This window comes from Saccostrea cucullata, unplaced genomic scaffold (genome assembly GCF_032062105.1).
Source record: "Saccostrea cucullata isolate Sc308-1 unplaced genomic scaffold, CSIRO_AGI_Scuc_v1 ctg1310, whole genome shotgun sequence".
NCBI lineage: Eukaryota > Metazoa > Mollusca > Bivalvia > Ostreida > Ostreidae > Saccostrea > Saccostrea cuccullata.
In genome coordinates, this window is record NW_026927899.1 from 278514 (window position 1) to 304316 (window position 25803).

Below are 25803 nucleotides of genomic sequence, written 5' to 3' on the forward strand. Positions count from 1 at the left end.
AATTGCAAGCATCGGAATTTGATGGTAGTCACGCGTGTCAAACAAGGTGAAAGAGTTATACACAGGGACTAGTAGCTAATTTAAATGTCAATCAATTTCCTGTACCTAATGATCAACCTTAATTGACTTGATTGACGGAGAATACAGACCAGGTAAATCTGAAGGCGGTGCTTATTATTATGGGCTTAATTTCTTCTCGTCGATGGGTATTATAATGTCCATCTCGATGTTAGGAAAAAATTGCAAGTTTCTGCAATAACCTCTATGAACAATTACACGAAATTACGAAAGCTACGAAGCCATTTCTTATAAGTATTGGAACGGCAAAAGTATTTTTCTTTCATATTGTTGGATTTTAAACTAAAAAATTTGATACTTTGTTTAAAATGAGTTCTGGTTTTACCGATTAGGAAACATATTCTGAAGATTATGCTACTATACCAATACAGCAAGACACTCATGCCGAGCACCAAACTCTTGTAAGTCACTATGATGTACATGATATCATTGCTTATATCTTCTGTTTTCTTTAAAGCATAAGAATGGTTACAATGCTTTCATGAATTTGGATTACTACAATTGCATCTTCTTGGAGCTCCAAAAATCATCATCAAGCACAACTCATATATGCACTAATATTTATTAATTTTGCTTAAGCCTTATATATTAATGTTTTGATAAACGTTTTGTAACTAAGGAGACATAAAAGTGCCTCAGGGCATAATAATCACCATCTGTGGTTTTCTTGGGAAAATAAAGTTTTGTGATACCACCTTTTAATCTGGATAATAGATTTACCTGATGATGAAGTCAACAGACCCATTTAAATCAGAATTATCGATTTACCTTATTAATTCTGATTTTATCTACTTAGATAATTTTGTAATGTGTGTGTATTACTCAATCTACATCATACGCCCGCTGGAGAACTCCAAGGTGTTTGTTATTAATTTTTGCGAAAATAATGCTCTCTCCTCTAAAACATACTCATTAGGTTAAATGATTAATTGATTGATGGTGTATTGTTTACTCCTTCTCGAGAATTTTTCACTCAAGCGGAAACGCCGCAACTGGCCGCTGGAGAGCTATTAATCTGTCCGTTACTCGGCACTCAGGGACATTGAGCAAGGAGAGATCGTTTTCCTACCAGCACCCTCTGTGACACGGAACTTGGGTTTATACGGTCTCATCCGAAGGACTGATCTCAACTTCCAACGACGGGATTCAACCCACGACGTAAGGATCAACTTCTTACTTCGCGACTCTTTAGGAGACGCTCTAACGACAGTGCAACGCATACGATTTAGATTAAATGAAACGTTTTGCAAAATTATTTACAAAAAACCTTCAGCACGATTAAAGGCTTATGTTTCACAATTAGAAATGAAACATATATGAATCATTCAAACTGCACCGCTTAATACTGTAAATCCCGTTATAATAAACTTTAAGACATAGACCTGTTTTACCTAACGTATTTTCAAGGCAATGCACTGGAGTTTGTATCGGCGCATCGCCACTTGGGTATATTTTTGTCACAAAATCTCAGCTGGCCTGAATATATAGATAGTATTGTTAATAATGCCTATAGGAAATTGGGGTTATTGAAGAAGTTGAAATTTTCAATCGGTAGGAAAATCTTTCTCTTTTGTATACAAGATTTGTAAGACCTACACTTGAATATGCTTTAATAGTCTGGGATGGTTGCTCTTTATCTGTTGTAGAAAAACTTGAAAAAGTACAGTTAATGGCTGCTAGAATAGTTACTGGTCTTCCGATACTAGCTTCAAGAGAATCACTCTATTTTGAAACAGGATGGGTACCTTTGAAAAACCGTCGTTACCAATCTAAAATGATTACAATGTTCAAAATTTATAATTGTAATGTACCGGAATATATATAAGATATAGTCCCAAAGAAACGAGAACACACATCAAGATACAATACACGGAATAAGGATCAATTAACTATACCAAGAGGCATGTTAGAAATATTTAACAAGTCGTTTGTACCTGATGCAGTTAAAAAAATGGAATCTATTGAATACAGATACAAGGGAAGCCATCTCAGTCAATTCTTTCCGTAAGATTATAAGTGATAATAATCCTAAAGCACCATCATATTTTTTACCTTAAGGTAGGACAAAACACCCGTGGTTTCTATTTTAACCCATTTCTTAAAAAAGTACTGGAGGAAAAAAGAGTTATATTACTATACTGACAACAATGAATGATCCCTGAAAGAAAAATTAATAAGTTTTGGCAAATTTGCGTTATATTTTGTGAAAAAATAAGAGAATCCTATATATTGGTCATTTGGGAGCTTACATTTTGGAATGTGTTTACGCTACCTAAGTGCAATAAACAAGCATGTAATATAAAATGCAGTGCAACTTTTGTTCCATAAATAGTAGATGGCTGATATTTGGACATATATATAAGAAGTCTCTATTCTTTATGTACTACAAAGGTCAAGGTCATGTCAAGAGGTCAAAGGTCATATATTGTGACGTCATCTACTGAATCTTTTAGTTTTTTGTCATTGAATTTTTTTTAAATCACCAAAATATCTGAAACCACCGGTTCAATTTTCTTTATTTTTACACATTTTATTCTAGGACCCCTTTGAATCATTCTTTTAATTTTTTGTAAAAATTGAATTATACATTTTCTCTTAAGAAAACTTAAACTGTCGGATATTTACATGTGAATTTTCAGTTTCTGACACAATGTATGTTCTTTATTACTTAATATTTTACTCAAATTTTCCATTATCAATGTGACTTACTGATTTAAAGTAACAGAAAGGTTATCTTTATTAAAAGTATTACACAAATTTGCAATAGATCAATAGAAAATTCTAAAATAAGGCTCATTCTCAAGTCGAATGTCTGATTTCACAAACTTCTTACAGAGGTCTGAAAGGCCATATTTCAGACTGTGTGGGCAAAAAATGTGCGGTTGAATTTCTTTCATATCATATATAAAGAGAGATTCTGTATCCAAGAACAAAATATCAAAGTTTCAGAAAAATTGAATTTGAGGAAAAAATTGACCTATCTATTTGGTCCTACCTTAAGGCACAACTGTGTATTGAACCAGACTTATTCAAACGTAATATTATTGATAATCCCTATTGCTTTTGTGGTAAACAGGAAGATGCCTATCATTTTTTCTTTGTTTGTAAAAATACTGTAATGCTCGAAGTAATCTTTTTGACTATCTTTTTCGACTTGATTTAAACATCATAGATGTACACCTACTGCTATTGGGCAACGAAAATCTCTCAATTGAAGTAAACATTGGCATTTTTGCCGCTGTTCATAAATTTATAAATGAATCCTGTAGATTTAGCTAGATATATTATTGACTCTTATTTGTACACGTTTTGCTACTATTTTGCAAGACAATTATTATGTGTTTTTTAAGGAGAAGAACTAGTAAGTTGTTAGAACTTGTTTCTTATCCTTTTGCTTGTCAATAAAATATGTTCAAAACAATAAACTGCAACAAAGGAAGTTTAGATGTTAGGACACAATAGTTGGAATTCTTCATTTTTTAAAAGTTTTTATCTCAGAGGTTTTTGTATTAACACATTTTCTGTAAAACTGTGTCCAAGAAAATTGACTTCCTTCTACACACTTATATACTTCTAAGATTGTAACTTCAAATTAACACATTGCAACCCATCTTTCTCTATATTAAAGCTGGCTAAATCTTGTAAAAAAAATAAAACTCGGCTTAAAGCAGTTATAGCATCAAGAAGTAAGACGGTCTCAATTTACTGCGATTTGGTACAGCAGGTGCTTGTTCTATTTCGCGTTAAAAAGTAGCCAGGGTATACAAAATACGAACGACATAACTCTCTGTTGGTACAAACCAAGGAGTAACAAATTCTTTTGTTTCTTTTTTACATTTCTCTCTCATTGGAATCTGAAGATACGCCATATTAAGATCGCGTGATGAGAATCAATTTGATCCTGAGATCATAAGTGTTGGATAGTGATGCAAACACGTGTAACACACAATATGGCTGAATCCGAACTACTTTATTGGATTATTGCGCAATGTAATTTAGCATCAAATTATAAGCAAAAACCAATTATGTAAGATATAGCAAATTCCGGAAAAAGATATAACATATCCTCCCTCTTTAATGTCAATGTCCGTAATATCTGCTAATGCCTTGATCAACTTAATCAAATGTAAATCAAAATTAATTAACAATCAAACTTATAATTGACTTACAACATAATTGAAGAATTCAAATTCATGCTATTACAATTATTCACAAGGTGAGGATTATTATGCCTCAAAACACAATTAACACAAATAAAGATCATTCGGCAATCAATTGCTTTGTTGGTTTTCGGTCGCACACAGGGTAACGTCGTTCGCAAGGTGGTGATGTCTGTGTAACAATCTGTTTTGGTACGACCTGAGGTTTGCCTCCAGTTGAACGGTCTGCGCAAGGTATGTTACGATTGGTACTTTGTGTTGCACGACTTGGAATTGCCGGTGTCCCAGGTGAAATGGTATCGTTTGTAGGTGGTGCAGCGTATATCTCATTCGGAACTACTGACTTAGAATCTAAAGTGTCCATAACTGTTCTCTCCTTCATGTTTTCTGAAGTTTTCCTCATTTGATCTACGTGACGACGCCACACTCCTCCTTCATCTGTTTTGACCTGGTAAGTCAACAGTCCTAGACTGGCTATAACAGTAGCATGAATTCACGGTGTTTGTCTCCGGTAGTCTCGTACCATGAAGGATTGTCCATTGGTAAAAATGCGCACGCTGGATCCTGTATGTCTTGATAGTTTCATGTTGTCCTGTTTCAGATGTACTCTGTCACTGGTGTCAGGTTTCAAGAGATCTAAGCGTGTCCTGAGGTTACGTCCAATGAGTAACTTGGCAGGTGTCTCCCCTGTAGTAGCATGTGGAGTAATGCGATAAGTCATGAGGAATGAGTTGATTTCCTTGTTAGTGACTTTGTTATGCTTCTTCATGGCAGTTTTGAAACTCCTAACAAAGCGTTCCGCAAGTCCATTTGTACGGGGATGATAAGGTGATGATGTCACATGCTTCACTCCATTTTGTCGCATGAAACTCTTGAATTCATCTGCAATGAATTGTGGTCCGTTGTCGAAATCTAATGTTTTAGGTAGTCCGAGACGTGAGAAGATATCTCGTAAAACGTTGACTGTTGCTGTAGATGTTGTTGAAGACATAGGCACAACTTCCGGCCACTTTGAATGAGAGTCAACAACAATGAAGTACATGCGTCCTTTAAACGGTCCAGCAAAATCAACATGAATTCTCTCCCATGGTGAATTGGTCCATTCCCAAGGGGGTACAGGAGCAGTCTCGGGGCTTGGTAAGTAATGTTGACAATCTGAACAGCTTTGACACAAAGCCTCAATATCAATATCAATGTTCGGCCACCAAACATGAGATCTAGCGAGACTCTTTGTCCTCACAATCCCTGTGTGACTTCTATGAAGTTCAGACAAAACTTCTCTTTGTAGTGCTGTAGGAATGATGACTCTGTTTCCCCAAAGTAGACAATTTTGGTGCACTGTGAGTTCCATATGTCTATTTCTGTAAGGTTTGAATTCATTTCCCGAGGGAAAGTCCCGTGTACCTTGTAACACAATGTCAAGCACCTGAGATAAAATAGGATCACGTTGAGTCTCTTTTCTCACATGGTCACATGATACAGGTAAGCTTTCAAACTGTGACGAGTAGTAGATTGTGTCGATATCCTCATCTGTGGTATCGGTTATCGATGAAGTCAGCGGAAGTCTTGAAAGTCCGTCAGCGTTTCCGTGGTTAGCTGTCTTCCTGTACTCTATGCTGTAATTATGACTAGAAAGGAATATAGCATATCGCTGGAGTCTAGCAGTAGTCATGGCGGGTAGTGATTTTTCTGGGTGAAAAATATTAACAAGCGGCATATGATCTGTAATCAGTGTAAACCGGCGTCCATAGAGGTAGGTATGGAATTTTTGTACTCCCCAGTATATGCCTAATGCCTCCTTATCTATCTGTGAATATCCCTTCTCCGCCTTTGTCAACGAGCGAGAAGCAAATGCGATGGGACGTTCAGCTCCATCCTCAAAGACATGTGTAAGTACGGCACCAATGCCGTATGGCGATGCATCCGTAGCTAAACGAACAGGTAATGAAAGGTTGTAGTGGCACAAAACTTGTTCTGATGTGATAAGTTCTTTCACTTTCACAAATGACTCTTCACATTTGGATGTCCATGTCCACTTCCTGTTGTTCAGTAATAACTCATTTAGCGGTCCAACTACTGTAGCAAGGTTTGGCAGAAACCTATGGTAGTAATTCAACAGTCCCAAGAATGAGCGCAGTTGAGACACATTTTCAGGTTTTGGTGCATTACTGACAGCATTTATTTTGTCACTGGATTTATGTAAACCATCTTTGTCTATTACATGTCCACAGTAACTTATTTTGTCCTTAAAGAATCAACACTTTTCCAGATTTGCCGTTAACCCGTGTTGTTCGAGTCTCTCAGGCATAAGACTGAGATTCTGTAAGTGTTCTTCATCTGTTGAGCCTGTAATAATCATGTCTTCCAAAATGCATTTAGTTTTTGGAATGTTTGCAAGGACTTGGTCCATGGCTCTTTGCCAGATAGCAGGAGAGGAAGCGATTCCAAAGGGAAGTCGATTCAAGCGAAAAAGTCCCTTGTGCGTATTAATGGTAAGCAAGTTCTTTGATGCATCATCCACTTCCACCTGTAAATACGCCTGTGTCAAGTCAATTTTGCTAAATTTCTGTCCTCCGCTCAGGGACGCAAAAATATCTGCTATCTTTGGTAATGGATATTGTTTGATTTTCAATGCAGGATTAACTGTCACTTTGTAATCACCACAAATTCTCACTTTGCCGTTTGCCTTGGGTAGGGGTACTATTGGGGTTGCCCAATCACTAAACTCGATAGGTGAGATGACGCCTTCCTGCTGTAATCTGTTGAGTTCCTCTTCCACCCAAGGTCTGAGGGAATATGCCACTTCTCTGGCCTTGTAAAATTTTGGTCTCACACCATCCTGCATTGTAAGTTTTCCTTTGATGTCCGACAGTTTTCCGATTCCTGGTTCAAACACTTTCTTATGTTTCTCCAGAACTTCCTGAACAGTCATTTTCCCGGAAATTTTCTGTTTGTCACTCGATAATCTAATTGATTTGATTTCCTTCCAATCAAGTCGTAGAAATTTCATCCAGTTTCGTCCCATGAGTGTTGGTCCTTCCTGCGTCAGCAAAGTAAGTCCAAATTTTCACTGTCCATTCAAATCGACCTTGACCTGCACTTTACCAACTGGACAGATCTGCTCCCCACTGTAAGTCTTTAAACGAGTATCTGTATCCTCTAGGGTGTATGACTTAAGGAATTTGTCCAACGTAGTTTTAGAGATGATTGACACAGCAGACCCTGTGTCAACTTCCATAGGAATGTCAGATCCTGCACTTTTCGGAGTCACAATGATGGGGTCTATCGAGATCTTGTTCACATCTCTGAAGTAGCTTGAGAAATGCAGCAGATAACCACCATTATCTTCATAGTTGTCGATTCCGTACTCATCTGTGTCAACGTAATTTAGTTTTCCCCCATTTTCACGCTTCTTCTTAAGACATACTCTCTCCAAATGTCCAACTTTTGAACAATACCTACATTTTGTGTTTGTGTGTTTACAGTTATTTGCTCTGTGTTCCCCTCCGCATCTGTAACATTTTTCCTGTACTGGCTTGTGTATTGTTCTGGGTTTCATTTTACCATAGTTCGTTTTCTTTGTTTTATTCACAGAAAGTTTATTTACACTTTCACGTTTTCCCTGTAATTCTAGTGCGTCGCGACTAGCCGTTTCCGTGGCGACAGCTGTCTGAATGGCTTTTTCTAAATCCAACTGTGATTCGGCAAGTAGTCGTTTCTGGATGTGTTCCTGCTTTAAGCCACATACAAATCTGTCTCTCAAAGTCTTACTCAACGAATCCCCGAAATTACAGTGTATCGCTAAAAGACGTAATTCTGCCATGTAAACTGTCACACTCTCCCCTGCAGCCTGATCTTGTTTGTGAAAACGAAAACGTTCAGCAATTTCTGAGGGTTGGGGCTTAAATGTGCTGTAAGTTCCTGAATGAGTTCGGCAAATTTCATAGTAGAGGGCTTTGTGGGTGCACATAAATTTTCAACAATCTGTAGTATTTCGGGCCGATGATAGAAAGAAGTGAGGGTACCTTCAGATCGTCGTTCACATCGTTTGCAATAAAATACTGGCCCAGACGTTCTGTATACGACCTCCACGTTTCCAACGATTCGTCGCAAGGTCCCACTTTTCCGATGATGAATGCCATGGCTCATTGATGATTCCGTTTTCACTCCTCGTCGCCAATTTGTTGGATAGTGATGCAAACACGTGTAACACACAATATGGTTAAATCCGGACTACTTTATTGGATTATTGCGCAATGTAATTAAGCATCAAATTATAAGCAAAAACCAATTATGTAAGATATAACAAATTCCGGAAAAAGATATTACAATAAGCTACTCTCAGAACTGGATATGAATTCCAAACTGTGTTTGCATTCAGTCTTTTATCCTCGACAAAGTCCCCATTTCTTGTCTTTCTTAATGATGTTTAAAGAACATACATTTGTTCCGTTTCATATTTAGTTTTTATTGATTAAGCATGGCAATGTTCTCAAATTATCAAATAAATTTGCTCCATGTATCCGCCCTTTAAAATACAATATTGTCGAAAAAGATTTCTTTTTTAAAGTATGTCAATAGAAATGTTTTTTTTTCGAGAAAGAAGTCACAAAATAGTCCTTGAATAACTTCGACAGGGCGGGAATTCAAATTAATCTTCAGTAAAAGCTTAATATGTACAATGTACGTACATGTACTTGCTTTTTTTAAAACTCAAATTGAAAAATATTTGAAAAAGGGATGGATAGACATCAACGTTAAGATTCATAAGATTTTGTTTCGGTCACCAGATTTGAAGAAGGCAAAAGTATCTTTGTATTCTTATCCAGGTTTTGTTTTAACTTGAGATCCTCTGATCTATCCACAAAAGAAAGAAGAATTTTTCAGTTGAATTATCAAATCACTGGGTTTTTTTGTTTTTATTTATGTGATGCCCATTATAAAAACAGATTTTCTGAAAAGAATTGCAACTTGCATGTCAACATAATTATCTTGTATTTTGACGTAATTTATCTTGCATGTTGGCATAATTTATCTTGCATGTTGACATAATTTATCTTGCATGTTGACGTAATTTATCTTGTATGTAGGGGCAGAAATATGCAACCATACAATGAGTCTCAGGTAAATGCCTTATTGAACAATATTTGATTGAAATTAGGATAAATACATGCAATATTATAATATTCTACAGTCCGCTCGTCTTGAACAATAATTTAATTACCTAATCTATTCCTTAATTAATTAACAGAAACACCGACATTTTTTTCCAAAGCGCTTTTCATTATCGATTTCATTGTTTGAACTATCATTTTTACAGTTTAAAGAAAAAACACCGGCCTCGGGCCCTAGGCTAAAGGGTGACTTTAATACAAAGAGAAGGCAGCATAAACCCTCTATGAATTCCAAGCTGAAAATACGAATAGCCACGTTTATCATTGTCAGTTTGATCATTTGCTTGTCCATAATCAGTACAATGTTTGGACTTCAGAGAGATGGATATAATGGTAAGGCAAATGTCCTAATCAACATATTATTATTTTAGTGATAAATGAAAATAGGCCTTTATCTGATATAAATAAAGAAAAATAGTTAAACAACAATGTCTTACATTGCAACAGGAAATGAACCGTATGATGAATATAACAGGTGAGTTTGTAGGTACGGGAGTGTTTCCTTTTCTTTCCTTGTCTAGTAAGCTTCAATAAAAGGAAAATATATGCTTGCTGGGTTATATTTATTGCCTGACGTCGCGGCGTCAGGCACTACTAAGGATCAATATTTCCTAGGTGCGAAGCTAAGAGGTAACGGTTAGCCAGCAAAATTTTGTACATGCTGATTATCATCTGATTTTGTTACATGCGTTTCAGCAACAACAGTTAGCAGAAAAAAATAACCATATTGCTGATACAATACATTGATGTATTTATTTCCTTTAGCTTTATGCTAACAGATATTTGTTTCATGCGAGTTCTTATACAGACATGTCCGTTTGACCTTTTTTCTGCGTTTCTATACTACTGCATAAGTCCATTTGTCTTCTAGTTAAGGGGTGACACAATCATTTCGCGCCAAAATGTCACGTGTAAGTTTTACGCCCCTTTCCTGGAGTATTCTATTGAATGGAAATGAAACTGCATGAATTATATAAAGTCTGTTCTTTTTCGTCGTAATCCTGGTCGAGCTTTGGGAAAAAAGACATATCGGTGATATTGTTAAGTGAGTTAGAAGTTACATCATTTAAAGTAATAAAAACGAAACGAACAAAAACCTCTTAAGAGGTGGGTTTCCTCCACAGATTAAAGACTTATGAAAGTGTGCTCTCACATTTCAGGATTGAGAAAGTTTATTACTTTCTTGCTCGTACAAATATTTTTGATGTGGACCCTCATCCCTGGGAAAAACTTCCTGAATCTGCACCTGCCGCCATTCATATATATTATTTATCCCACGTTTACAACAATCTCTTATGCTCTGGCATACCCAAGAAACTATTAAACATATTCTGCATGTCAGTCATAACTGTTACGATTCCAAACTTGTAGTTATCATATTTTCAGCTGTCTTCCTCAAAGCGTATGCCGTATGCAGTTGAATCTAATTTATGTAATCTTTACATGTAGCCATGCTTTCCAGCATTAATCAATTACATTTAGTGTTTTCCCTTAATTATTTACTTCATCCTCTTAAACCATTTTTAGACTCGCGGAGTGAGGTGTTCATCTTTACGTCGCTGGCTGGAATCTACAGCGGGACATGTACACTAATTCATTTTTTTATTTGAGATACAAACAATATATACATTTTATATAAAATGTGTTTTTTTTCCATAGCTCTGATGAGTATCATACAAGTTGAATGGATGATGTTTTGTGCAACATCATCATAATTTACTCTTGAGAAAAAATTTACCCCCCCCCCCTTTTCCCCCAATGTAAATGTTTATAGCTTATCATGCTTATAGGTTCTATAGATATTGATGGCATTAGTCAGGCAAGCTTTTTAAAAAGCTGTTACTTGTTTGTATAATTTATGCTTTTCAGAACAAAAGCAGCAATTGATCCGTTTGCAAAATATAACAGGTGATTTACAGTTCTTTAACATTTTTTGTTAACGACGTTGGATCCTGATATTTAAAGTCTTAACTTTTTTTGCCTAGTATATTCTTAGCTTTTACATACATAGCTTAATTAAAATTCAAATCAAAAAATGGGGGTTAATATACTTCTTTTGGCGTTACGGTACATCTAATTTGACCTTTTTGCACTGAAATTTGTGTCTTATTTTAAAATTACATCTTCGACGTTTTCCCTCCAAATTTTTATCCAATTAAAGCAGGAAATAAAATGAACTCTAAGTCTATTTTTAAAAAAGACACTTTAAAATTTTAACTAAGAAAAAGTTTCATATTGCTTCGCATAATCAATTATTTGACATTTCTGCACTAATAAAATGTGACTTTTCTGGAAATGAAAATAAATTTAAATAAGCAAGAAAATTATTTTAAAGTTTTTAACTTTTTCTAAATTTATAGGTCAAAGTTATCTTAAATATTTAGAAAAGAACATCAAAAGTGGGGAATATGATGTGAATTTTCAGATATAACGAAAAAAGTGTCAATTTTACGCTAAAATTGGCTCAATTTTTCCCGGATTTTCAGAATATATTTACTATATTTGTCATATTTCGTTGAAAGAATCCGTAAGAAATAATTAAATACATATTACATTACCAGCATAACACATTTCACTGCAAAAGACAGCTTTGTGCGCAACCAGCATGAAAAAATAGGAATCTAAAATTAACAGTTCTGTTAAAGTTCAAAAGGGAAAAACTGATCATTTTCTCATAAAAAAAACCTTCCTCCACAAGATATAGTTCCTAGCTTAATTCCACTTGAATGGAATTTAATCGCGGTTTCTTCATTGAATATAGTTCAATTTGCATTGTAGAACTCAGATTTAATGATAGAACTTAAAAATGATGCAGAATTTTATAGATAAAGGACAGGACCAAAACCCGCTCAAAAGCTCAGGATCGAACATCCTTAAAAATGTTTTCTTTGCTTAATGTACATGCTGAATACATTTGCAATCTTTTATTTCTAGATGATCAAAAACAGTCACTTGAAGAAAATGCGAACCGTTTTAAAAATGTAACAAGTGAGTTTTCTCTGTTGATAGGGAAATACCTTCTTTGTTTAATATACAAGTACACCTGATATTAATTTGAGATTAAATTTATTTGTATACCTCCTGCTCTTCAGAACGAAACCGATCTTTAAAGCAGCAGTTGATACGCTTGGAAAATATTTTTCTATACAGTTTTTTTTTAAATTTTGTTAAAAAATTGTTTTCTTTGCTCAATGAATTTGCTAAATACATTCATTTTTGTAATCTTGTATTTCTAGACGAATAAAAGCAGTCACTAGAGAAACATTATTTACTGTTTATCGAAAAATGTTCAATACATGTACTCCAGATATTAATTGAAGCTTATAATTCCATACAGTGATTCAAAAATAAATTGATCAATGCATTGAAAATATTTTTTTTTTTGGCTTCTGAATCAATCTAGTGAAAGGATTATACGTCTTTATCCAAAGAATCAGAATGCTGAAATGAATAATTAAGCATCAGTGATATATATCTAGTAACAAATACATCGTTGGAAATATAGAATCCAAGCATTTTTTAATATCCATTTATTATAATTGTTTGCAAAAACATAAGACCTTGATAAACAAGAAATCATTTCAAATTTGTAATAAATACATGTACTACCCTCAGCTAATTACCGTGACAACATTGAAATACATATAATAAATCTATGTTTAAAAAAGATAGTAACTTCCTCCCATATGTAATTGACTGGAGAGTGAGAAAAAGAGAGAGAAAAAATGATTGGTTATTGGTGGGATAATCAATCACAAACTATATCTTATCATTTTTAACAGAAAATAACGAGGATCTGAAGAAGCGAGTGAATCGTCTGAGCAGTCTTTCAGGTGAGATTTCCTACTTTCCTTTCTCTCATCTTTCCAAGTTTGCTGATAAAATATGTACTTTGTAGTTCACCTGAGCCGAAAGATCAAGTGAGCTTTTCTGATAACATTTTGTCTGTAGTCGGTCTGTTCGTCCATTCGTCCGTCTATAAAGTTTTTACATTTTAAACTTCTTCTCAAAAAACAAATTTACCACAAATCATTCTTGGGTGAAGGGGATTCAAATTCAAATAAAGGGCCATGCTCTCTTTAAAGGGGAGACAATTAGGAAAATGTGAAATTTTGGTGATATGTTTAAAAAATCTTCTTCTCAAGAACCACTGGACCAGAAAATATGAAACTAACATGGAAGCATCTTGAGGTAGTGTAGATATAAGTTTGTTTAAATCATGACCCCGGGGGTAGGGTGGGACAAAAATGGATGATCAAAGTTTTAATTAGGACTTACTTAGAAAAATCTTTAAAAATCTGCTCAAGAACAACAAAGCCATAATAAGTCATATTTATAGGGAAGCATCCTGAGGTAGTGTAGATTAAAGTTTTTTCATATCATGACCCCCGGGGGAAGGTTGGGGCCACAACAGACGATCAAAGTTTTTCATAGTAATATATAGGAAATATATTTAAAAATCTTCTCATAAACAACAAACTCATAATAGGTCATATTTATAGGGAAGTTTCCTGAGGTAGTTAAGATTCACGTTTGTTCAAATCATGACCCCGGGGGTAGGGTGGGACCAAAATGGATGATCAAAGTTTTGCATAGGAATATAAAGGAATTTTTTTTTAAAACTACAAAGCCATGATTGATTTTACTTGTAAGTTCGCATCCGCAAGTAATGTAGATTCACGTTTGTTCAAATCATGACCCCTGGGGTAGGGTGAGGCCAAAATGAAATTTTCAAACTTATAGGGAAAAAACCACAATATATTAAAGAAATATGTGAGCATTCTTCGTTTAGATAGTATAGATTTACATTTATTCGAATTGCATCCCCGTTTTAGGAGTAGGTTAGGACCACCTTTACATTACAGATTTTAATACTTGATTGATTTTTGCTTCTTTCCAAGCCACAGTTATCAGGTGAACGATGTGGCCTGATGTTAAAAATGCATTTGCATTTCCTGATATTTACAATAGTCAAAAAGATTCAGCATTTCCTGATATTTACAATAGTCAAAAAGATTATGAAATGGTATTTAATTTTCCAGAACTGAAAGCTCAAATTTGCTTACCTGATTACATTTTATCCGGCGTCCGTATGTCTGCTCGTGAGGAATTCAACTTTAAAGACTTTTTAAGAACCAATAGTACTGAGTTGTAAATTGAGTAAACCTGTCATTCATTTACCTTAGGTAAAAGTGACTAAATTTTATTCATATGTAAAGCCACACACAATTTATATGGTAGAAAATTAGATAAAAAATTTGCGTTATTAGGGGCCGTAGGGGATAAATGCTAAATCTGATACGCTTTTATCTCAAAAGTGTTTAATAATTACACGAGCTTTACTAGAAATTAATATTTTTCTTTTAATTGTTGTTTAACGTCCTCCTCGAGGAGGTTTTACTCATGTGGTAACAACACCCTTTGTCGGTGGAGGGCTGCAAATCTATATATTTATTCGGCACTCAGGTTTATTATGCAGTGAAGGAACTTTTTTATGCCTGTATCTACTGCGACACGGGACTTCGATTAAGTACAGTCGTATCGATAGGACCTTTCTCTACGCTCCGCAGTGGATTCAAACCTGCGACATAAGAATTAGCTCCTTACTCCGAGCCACGAGAACAGACCCTCTGGCCACTGCACAACGCAGGCGATAAAATATGTTTCGACTAATATTCTTTTCAATTTCTTGTTTTCAATTTTTACAAAACGTTACAGTTAAGGACTGATAGGATTGACCCTTAAATATTTCTTTTTCTATATACCTCGAAATAGCTACAGAGAAGTAATTTCTAAATGATTTCAAAACATAAAATGTTCAGAATTATTGGAAAAATTCTTATTTCTATGACGTCTAGCAGAGTTAAATGTCTTAAGTCTCTGGTTCTTTAGAATGTTTAGTGTATGTAAGAAATTTTTATAATCTTTAAATTAAAATATACCTTAATGAATATCTCAATATCAAAAACAAAATGAAAAATCACTCCTTTCAAAAACAAGACGGAAAACCTAAACGTTTCTCGCAAGGAGATTTTATCTACATTTTGTAGCTACATGTATCATTATTTTACCCCACCTCTGTTGACTTTTTCCGTGAAATCCTGGCTTACGATTGGTTGAAGTCTGTCACGTGAAGGTGGTGGATTACTTATACCCGGTCAGTTGTAAATCTATACCCGGTCAGTCGTTGGTCTATACCCGGTCGATGTATTACGTCACAAACACAAACGTGACGTCATAATAGGCATAGTATAAGGGTGATGAAGCATTTAGCAGAGAAAAACATTTATAAACTACAGATAAAACGTAAATGTTTCATCGGTGGGGTTAAACCAGGTATCATTCCATACCCTGTCACTAAAAGACTATGTAACCAATAATACCCCTTTCGAAGTAGGGAGGGCATATTGTTTGTTGCTGTCTGTCGGTAGGTCTGACGGTCCACTTAGTTTTCGTTCATTTTCTTTACAACCGTTGCACATAGTGAATTGAAATTCGGTATACAGATATATCAGATGGATATTTACATCAAGTTCTGTTTTGGGTAAGGTCGCGCAATATTTGACAGAGTTATACCCTTTGGACTTAGAAACATTCCAATAATTTCAAGTTTCTGTTCATTTTCTTCGCATAGGTTGCACATATTGAATGAAATTTAGTATACAGATTTATCAGACGAATATCTAGGTCAAGTTCTGTTTTGTGTACGATCGCGCCATTTTGACAGAGTTATGCCCTTTTGGACTTTTAAAAAAATTATTGTGGGGAGAGGAAGGCATAAGTGTTTTACAAACGTCTTTTGTATTATTTTGTAGTTTCAATCCACAAAATTTCCACCAGAGGAAAGTCCACCTATGTACTGTTACCAATCAGCACGAATTGGGATTATGCTCAGGTGAATGCTACACATATTGACTGATAAGTATAGTATGTATATGGTCAAACAAGCATTTTTGGGGGGGGGGGGGGGGGAGGGGGGTATATATATATATATATATATATATATATATATATATATATATATATATATATATATATATATATATATATATATATATATATAGATTTCTTTTACAAATAGTACAGTAATAATATGCGGGTAAAAGTATATTTCTTAAACGAAATTTAATTATGTTGCATTTAAAACAGGTTTATGTCTGTTTATAAAATGTTTTTCTTTAGTTTCATGTTCTTTTTCTGTAGTTTCCCTTTGGAAATTGTAGAAAGGAAAAACAGTAAAATTGGGGGTTTTATTTTTGGCACAGTTTCTGATGTGTTCGCTTACGGCGGTACACTGGTATTTTGGTTCCCTAATTTGTTGTCGGTGTACGGTCATTCTGTGTCTCAGGGTGTCTCCTGTCTGGCCGATATAATTTTCACCATAACCGGCGCAAGTTATCACATAAATAAGATTAGAGCTGGTGCATGACATTGATGTTTTAATTGTAAATTCGCTTCCAGTTTTGAATTGATTTGGATCCCTCTGTCAGGTATGGGCAAGTACTGCATCTGGGTTTGTTGCATCTATTGATGATTGGTGGTTCATTGTTGTTAGAAGAAAAGGATGCTTTTGTAAGAATTGATTTGAGAGACGGACTTTGTCGTTTACTCTTAATGATCTGTGAAGTTTCTAATATTTTTTTCATGTCTGGATCATCCTCTAAAATGGGCAGATTATTTCTAATGATGGTGAAAATCTCTGGGTTTCTTGGGTTATACGTTGACACGTATGGTATGACATTATTTACCTGTTTGTTTTTTACTTTAAGTAGATCCTTTCTTTCTTGAGATTTTGCTTTGTTTATTCCGTTTTCAATCAATCGTCTAGGATAGTGCCTTTGAAGGAGTAGTTCTTGTAGTTCTGTGAGACGAGATTCCAAGATTTCTGCATCGGAAATTATTGTACAAAGACGTCTGGCTAAATTGTATGGGATATTATTCCTGGTGTGTCTAGGGTGACAAGAGTCAAATATTAGGTATTGTTTGGTATCTGTTATTTTGTAGAAAACATCCGTTATTAAACGGTTTTCTTTTTTAATAACCATTACATCGAGAAAGGATAACCTATTACTATCCGATTCCATGGTGAATTTCAAAGTTGTGCCAACTTATACTACACTTGTCCTAGGATTCTTAGAGGAAAAATTATATTTAACCGTGAAAGAAAAATTAGGGCAGGACTTTGAAAGTTTTATAAGGAAGTCGTGGGTACGCTACTTAGATGACTGTTTCGTCATATGGGACAAAACTGAGGATCAATTAATGAAATTTTTTAATATTCTCAATACCCTGAGCCCTACTTTGAAATTCACCATGGAATCGGATAGTAATAGGTTATCCTTTCTCGATAAAATGGTTATTAAAAAAGAAAACCATTTAATAACGGATGTTTATAAATTAAAAAAATCTTCTTCAATTAATTGAAAAAGAGGAAAATAGGAAATAATGTATATGAAATTGCCTGGACGTTTGTGTTTGATTTTAAAAGAGTTTGGAGCTTACGTTTGCTTAAAGAGTTTCAGCATCATAAAGTGACGAGGTGGTCACTTAGCAGCATCAGTATGGAAAATCAGTATTTAAATAAAATTAAAAAGTTAAACTGAAGACTTTTCGCGTACACTTCTTTGGCAATTTCAAGTTCATTGGGCGTAGTAGATGTTTTTTTAAAATTTGTTTTTGGACAGGCCCATCCAATGATATTTTAGATAAAGGTATTAACACATAAAAATAATGTATTTTCAGGTGTTATGTTCTGATATTGGGGGTTCTTTAGCAGAAATTGAAACTGAAGAGGAATTCACGTCCTTAAACTACACTCTGCGTGTAGTTAAAAAATTAAAAGGTACTACTTTCATGCCTAAAATAAATTTAATTTTTTTTATTATCTAAGCTAGGGGCATTTATTTACAGTGTAATAATTTATTGTTTTGGGGGCGGGGGTGGGTCTCTAGAACACTAGCTTTTCATTTGCATGTCCATCACATTTGAGTTATTGCAGCACAGAAACAAGATACTTTCAAGATTTTTAACTTTTCCAAGTTCCAGCTTTTTTTGTAAGGAAATTACCTATAAAAAAGGTATAATTACACACATGTAGAAATGCAATGCCCTAAAGAGTAACTGATATTTTTACATTGATACCATTCCAGTGAATTATGAACAGAAAGGCACTGGACACACATGGGAAACATTGTGGAAACTCAATGTTTAACTTTCAAGTATGATTTTTGCAGGAACTACATAAAAGATTCAGCAATCTAATGCACATGTAGGATTTCACAAAATTAAATATATTGGGCTTGCTTCGTAATAGTTACATGATAGCATGTGATGTTGTACACAAAATTTCGAGTTACTGCACGCGACTAGGCGTGAGCCTCAAGTTTGCCAACACGAAGCGATATATTGTATGCATCATCGAGCTGTCAGTTATATAACTGATTTATCCAATGACCCTTCATTTGATCTTTTCTCCACATTTAGTTTTTTCTCTGCATCAAATAAAGACTCGATATGAAACATAACGTTGTTATCATTCTTAAATATGATAGATTTAATACAAAGGGTGTTTGGTATCAAAGCAACAGATAACCAAATCTAATTCTTATAGTACTTTAAATACTGTATGAATTTTTTTGGCAAAAAAATTTATAGCATAACAAACAGTGGCATTGCATTTGACGAAAGGAGCAGGGGGAGTTCAGCTGAAGAAGGAATATTAAAACTCCGTTTTTTCAACAATACCAGACGTACCTGTATGATGAGTATGGTTTTCAACTGAGTCAAGCACTTATGTATTATGAATTAAGTCAATCAGACTTAAACCAAGACTTTTTGAATTTTGCTTTACAAAGTAAGTTCTTAGAAGCGTTTCAGGAATTAAAATAGGAAAACGCTAAACCTTTTTTCTACGGAATGGACTGAAAATACTATAATCGGAAAACCTATGTCAAACAGTGAAACAAGTGCGTGTCAATAACTTCAAGAAAGAGAAAAACTCGCGCCGAAACACTTTATGGGTAGTTAAAGTGTTCAACGACCGGAAAACTCAGCAAAATCAACAGCAAATTTGTGAGTTAAAAATCCTCACAAGAAATACCAAGAACATGCATATACTTAAATGAGTTTTGTGATTGAAGCCAGGCTTTCAGATGGTGCCCATACCCCCGAGGACTTGCACTTTATATTCTGTGGTACATGCAAGGGGTCGGTGTTTATGATTTGGACTTTTTAGATGTCAAGACTGTCCGTTACCAGAACTTTAGGGAAACTTTAGAAGCAATTGAAGGAAGTAGCAGCATCCCAAGGAATAGGAATGTTAATGAAGCCAGCGGATTCGTTAGCGTCCCTACAAGAAAACGTCCTGAGTGGAAAAATTCGGGAATCACATAATTCAACAAGATGTGTTTGTGAAACACTATGCGCCCGGCGGCAGAAAAATTCGAAAAACGCTATTTTTAGCATATAGGTCACAGTCGAGGTCTCGAGGTCATTGACCTTGGTTTCATTTGAAAGAACTTGATTAGTGGAGTATGTATACAAAATATGAAGTCTGTATCTCTCATGGTTCAAAAGTTATGGTTAAAGTTCAAAAAAGCTATTTTTAGCATATAGGTCACAATGAAGGTCACAAGGTCATTGATCTTGGTGTCACTTGAAAGAGCTTAATTTGTGGAGTATTCAAACCAAATATGAAGTCTCTATCTCCTATGATTCAAAAGTTATGGTGAAAGTTCAAAAAAACTATTTTTAGCATATAGGTCGCAATCAAGGTCAAAAGGTCGTTGACTTTGGTGTCATTTCAAAGAGCTTTATGAGTGCAGTATGCACATTAAATATGAAGTCTCTATCTTCCATGGTTTAAAAGTTACGGCGAAGGTTAAAGTTTGCAGGAATAAACTATTTTTAGCATATAGGTCGCAGTCAAAGTACAAAGTCATTGACCTTGGTGTCACTTGAAAGAGCTTTATTAGTGGAGTATGCATACCAAATATGAAGTCTCTATCTCTCATGGTTCAAAAGTTATGGCGAAGGTTAAAGTTTGCAGACAAACAGACAGACAGACAGACAGACAGACAGGACAAAAACAATATACGCCCCGGATCTATCGATCCTGGCGCATAAAAATTTATATTAACTCTGTATTTCATTTCAATTGAGATTTTTTTTTCACTTCGTGGACTTTACGAACACGGAAATTCCGAGGTATGTCAATCAAAATGTAGAAATTCTGATGCCAAGTCAAACATCAAATTTTGTGGGTGCACCTCAAAGAATTTTCCCGGTGGTATACTCGAGAGGAATGCTTGTAGAGAGGATGCGCCACTACTCATAAGCCGGTACACCTCGCAGTTTATTAGATATTTGTTCGTCACACATTTCGCTGTCGGTTGGGGAGAGGAACATTCTATAGATAACAACTCCTGGGACCCGTACCAGGTTTCGAAATACAACCTATTGAGATAAACAAGATAGATGCCATTTTTCAAGATCATGTCTACTGATACACGACCGTCGTCGCACGTCGTGCGTCGTGTGTCAACATTTGAACATTTGCAGCTTTTTCTCTGCAATCGCTCAACCAATTTCATCCAATTTTACCACAAAGCATCTATGGGTAAATGGAAACAAAAAATGTGAATTTCATGGTCCCCGCCCACTTAGAGCGTGAGGGATGGGTCAAAACCACTAAATTATTGCAAACTTTCAAAATCGTCTTCTTTATTCCTGGACATCAAGCAGTCAAACCTTGAACATGATTGTAATCACCATTGAGTCATCTATCATTAAATTCATGGCTACTGGGTCAGGGGTTTTAGTGCTAGGATGGGGCTAAATAGATTATATATTGAAAATGCATTAATTTTTTGAAAATCTTCTCTGCTCCTTTGCAAGAATTCCTCTTTCAAAATATTGAATTTCATGGCCCCAGGGTCAGGGCTTGTGGTGCTAGGGCCGGGCTCTATTGGTTATGAAAATGCATAAATTTTCTTGAAAATCTTCTTCTTTGCTCCTGGGTATTAAAAAACAAAACACCAAGTACATACTTATAATGAACAAGAATGGCTCGCCTAAAATTGTAAATTTCATAGCCTCTGGGTTCCGGGGGGGGGGGGGGGTTCTGGTGTTCGTACGGGGCTGTATTGATTATATAATGAAAATGCATTAATTCTTTGAAAAACTTCTTCTCTGCCCCTGGTATTAAACAAACTAACCAAGTACATAATTATAATGAACAAAAATGCCTCTTCCAAAATTGTTAATTTGACTTGAGTCAGTGGTTCTGGTGTTAGTGATGGGCTCTATTGATTATATACTTAGTGAAAATGCATAAAATATTAAAAATATTTTTCTCTTTCCTGGGTATTTAAGCAGTGAGCTATGTACATAGTTTTGATTAGGAAGGATGCTTTTCCTACAATTGTGAATTTCAGGGCCCCTGGGTGAGTGTTTCTGGTGTTAGGTCGGACTCTAATGATTATATTGTGAAAATGCATGATTTCTTTGAAAATCTTTTTGCTCCTTGGCATTATTCCAATGATCTAAATACTTATTTATAACGAGGATCTGCTCTTTAGTATTAATCAACCATTTCTGATGAAATAAAATTTATGATAAAATTTCCAAAATTTTGTTTAGAAATATGTGGCCTCAGGGTCAGCGGTTCCTGAGGAGTGGGGTGCACAACTGTTGGTTATAAGGTGGAAGTGCATTTTCTCTTTGTTACTCTGATTTACCTCTAGTAAATATATCTATGATACCTCTAGTATTAAGTAACCAGAGTAAGCATGATACATGTAAGTGTTCGTTATGATTTACAATGGTGCCTCTTTCAAATTGTGAATTTCATGGCCATTATGTATATAAATTTAAAATACAAAAAAAATTCAATTGTTAAAAAGTTGCCACATGATACTCAGGTGACCTATAAGGCCCATGGGCCTTTTGGTTTTCTTCTTGTTTCGGCTGGTTTGTTAAAAATTAGAAGCAAATTTTGTTTCATTTGCAAAGTTCCTCGTAAAGGGGGTCGAATAGTTTTATTTCACTATCTTTATATCCTTATGTGATATTTAAGATATCACCACACTTATAATGATATAAGAAGAATACCTCTGTGAAGATCAAATTAACCTAAAGAACAACATTAAAATAAATTTTAGCCATCGATTGATTGATTGTATGTTGTTTAACGTCCCTCTCGAGAATTTTTCACTCATATGGAGACACCACCGCTTGCCGGTGGAGAGCTGCAAATTCTGTCGAATGCTCGGCACTCAGGTCCTTTTAGCAGTGTGGGATCTTTTTTGTGCCAGCGCCTACTGCGACACAGGGTCTCTGTTTATACGGTCTCATCCGAAGGACCGGTCTCAACGTCCCACGGTGGATTTCGAACCCGCGACGTAATGATTGTCTCCTTACTTCGCGACTCTAGAGCAGACACTCTAACCATTGCGCCACGCGGGCAACTTCTTACCACAGAGGGAACAATACTAATACATGCATGTTTCAGGACTTTTCGGTTTAAGAATATTATTGACATCGATTCCTCATTGTCTTCTCAATGTTTTAACTAAGCTGAAATTCCATATCTCAATACCACTGTGTACAAAGTGCTAAATGAAAATGTACCGTCCGCCTGTCTTTCTCTCCATTTGTCTGTCTGTTCGCAAGAACTTAAACCTTGCCTAAATCTTTTGACTGGTAGGGGCTATGGCTTTAATATTTCACAGGTGTATTCCTTGTAACAAGACTTTTCTTCGGGTACAGGTATCATCAAATTTGACCTCTTGACCCTAACCTTGGAGTTTTGCACACTTTAACTCCAAAATTCCTAACTTTTACTTTATCCATAACTTTTGAACGTTTGGTGCTAGGACTTTTATAATTCACATACATATATTTTGTCCCAAGACCTTTCATTGATTACCAACAGTTTTGACCTCTGGACATTGACAGTTGAAAATGACCTACTTTAAAAAACTTTTACCTTGGCATAGACTTTTGAACGGTAAGGGCTAGGTCTTTCATAATTTACATATGTAATTCTTGTGACAAGACCTTTAATTGGATACCAACATCTGTGATCATTTTTCACCTTGACCTTAGAGTTTGACTTTCTTTAAAAAAAACATTAAAATTGGCAATAACTTTTTAATGGTTAGGGATAAAGCTTTCATATTTGTAACCCAGAGCTGCCTTTATGGAATCTTTGTGACAAGGCCTTTCTTTAGAAACCAAACAACGTTCACGTATGTATTTCTTGTGACTAGGCTTTACTTTGGGTATCAACATGTTTGATGTGAATTTGAAAAAAAAATAAACCTTTGCTTTGTTGCTTTACAGGGGGCATAAGTGCTTCACCAACACGTCTTGATCTTTGATTTGAATTATAAAGTAAAAACAACACACTTCGCAAAAATAATTTTCTAATCTCCAGCATATGCAGTTATGCATATAGTTTTTGCACTGTCCGTCCATCTGTCTGTCTAGCTGTCTGTTTGTCCTCAGAAACTTTAATTTTGTCCATAACTTTTGAGTGGGTGGGGCTATGGCTTTCATATTTCACAGGTGTATTCCTTGTGATGAGATCTTTCTTCGGGTACCACCAAATTTGACCTCTTCTCCTTGATCTTGACTTCATCTGTAAAATTAATCACGAAGAATCTCGAGAGAACGAACAGTATTCAATAACAAAGTCCATAAAACAATACAAAATAAGAGCAGAGGAAACACGGACCTCCGAAACATCAGAGGTGGGATCGGGCGCCATGGAGGAGTGAGCATCCCCTGCTGACCGGTCACACCTGCCGTGTGCTCCTTTTCATGATCGGGAAATAACGGAAAAATCCGTCGTCAATTCAGTGTATAAAAATGGACTAACAACCAGTTTGAAAAACGTCAGTCAGCATTTCTCTCAATGATAAATTGTATTTTCAGAAAATGCGAATAGAAACGCCTACTATGCATATTTTAAAACAACTTTGACCAAGAAACACATTTTAGAAGAAAAAAATCGTAGGTACCCAGGCTTTTGAAGAAATATGTATCTTAAAATAATTTTATGGGGTAAAACTGTAAAAATAAAAAAAAATAAAAATAAAAAAAAGACCTTTCTGATAACGTCAAAGAATCGTAAAGCAAATTGAGAGGTATAAAATGAAAATTGTTGCTGGAAAGTTAAAATTTTTAAGCATCGTTTTGAGACTTTTAAAATTAATTCATAAATTAAAGTTATCTTTTCTGGCTGAGGATCGAAGTACCTTGAAAGGAAATTTCTTTAATGCTTAATGAACGCATTTATTTTCGTTTCATTTGTGAAAAAATTCTAATAAAAGAGCTAAATACACACAATGTCTCAATAATTTTCGAAGAACCCTCGTATTGTTTTGTATGAGTGTTATGACTGTGTTTTTCTATTATTTTTTTTTTTTTAGGTTTTTCTTTACATCCTTTAATAAATTGTTAAATGACCGAACCAGTGACTTACGTGTATTATGTATTATAATTTACATTTATTCGCCTTCCAGTGTTATTTTATTTGACTTGTTTACAGAATTGTCTGAGTGTATAGTGAAAAAAATAAAGTATGTGTTAATTTTTTTGTTTTTACAAAATCTTATTTTTCTTAGAGAATATTTAATAATCATTATTCTTTGTATGACCCGTAAGCACTACACGAGCAGTGTTTATGAATTGTTTTTGTATGCTTGATTTTCTCTACAATGCTCAAAAAGTATAAACAATGAAGACTAATTATTATAGTTGAATGAAAAACGTAAATGAAAAAAGAACTTCTTTTCTCTTTTCAAATTAATATTTAGCTGACTTATGGATTGGCGGTACGGATAAAGATAGAGAAGGTGTTTGGAAATGGGCTTCTAGCAACACACCTATAAAGTTAACGTTTTGGAGGCTGGGTGAACCAAACAATTCTCAAAATAATGAACACTGTCTGGAAATGCAATTACATAATGGATATTTATGGAATGATAAAAATTGTGGAAGTGACCTAAGATTTCTTTGTGAAATTTTGCAGAATAATAATTAATTTTTTTCAACATGTTTTTCCTTCAACGAAAAATATTTTTTGAGTTAGTATATTCTTTTTTATTTACTCTTTTATACAACATAATACATTTTCTCGTTGTTTTTTTTATTATTATTATTTAGGTACATGTATTATAATTAATAGATGATTAACAAAGTGGGAAAAAATGCATTATTCATGCACACACATATGATTAAAAACGTGATACAACTACTTTCAATTTGTCAAACAATTACAGTTTATGATATGACCAAGAATAGGAAAAAGCTTCCATATTATTTTATAATTATCGTTTAACAGAGGAAACGTACATGAAGTTTGACCACTTTATTAAAATTAATAT

The 25803-nt window shown here is 34.8% G+C and overlaps 1 protein-coding gene across 1 annotated transcript in view; it reads left to right on the forward strand.

Moving 5' to 3' along the window:
• The window catches only part of LOC134275827 (collectin-11-like), a 61538-nt gene extending 35992 nt beyond the window's left edge, over positions 1–25546 (forward strand). The window contains exons 4-11 of the mRNA XM_062758120.1: positions 411–479; positions 9559–9745; positions 11282–11320; positions 12347–12400; positions 13195–13245; positions 16228–16307; positions 18155–18254; positions 25234–25546. Coding sequence (XP_062614104.1) covers positions 411–479; positions 9559–9745; positions 11282–11320; positions 12347–12400; positions 13195–13245; positions 16228–16307; positions 18155–18254; positions 25234–25460 — 807 coding nt within the window. The 3' untranslated portion in view covers positions 25461–25546. The remainder of the gene's footprint in view (positions 1–410; positions 480–9558; positions 9746–11281; positions 11321–12346; positions 12401–13194; positions 13246–16227; positions 16308–18154; positions 18255–25233) is intronic.
• The last annotated feature ends 257 nt before the right edge of the window (positions 25547–25803 follow it).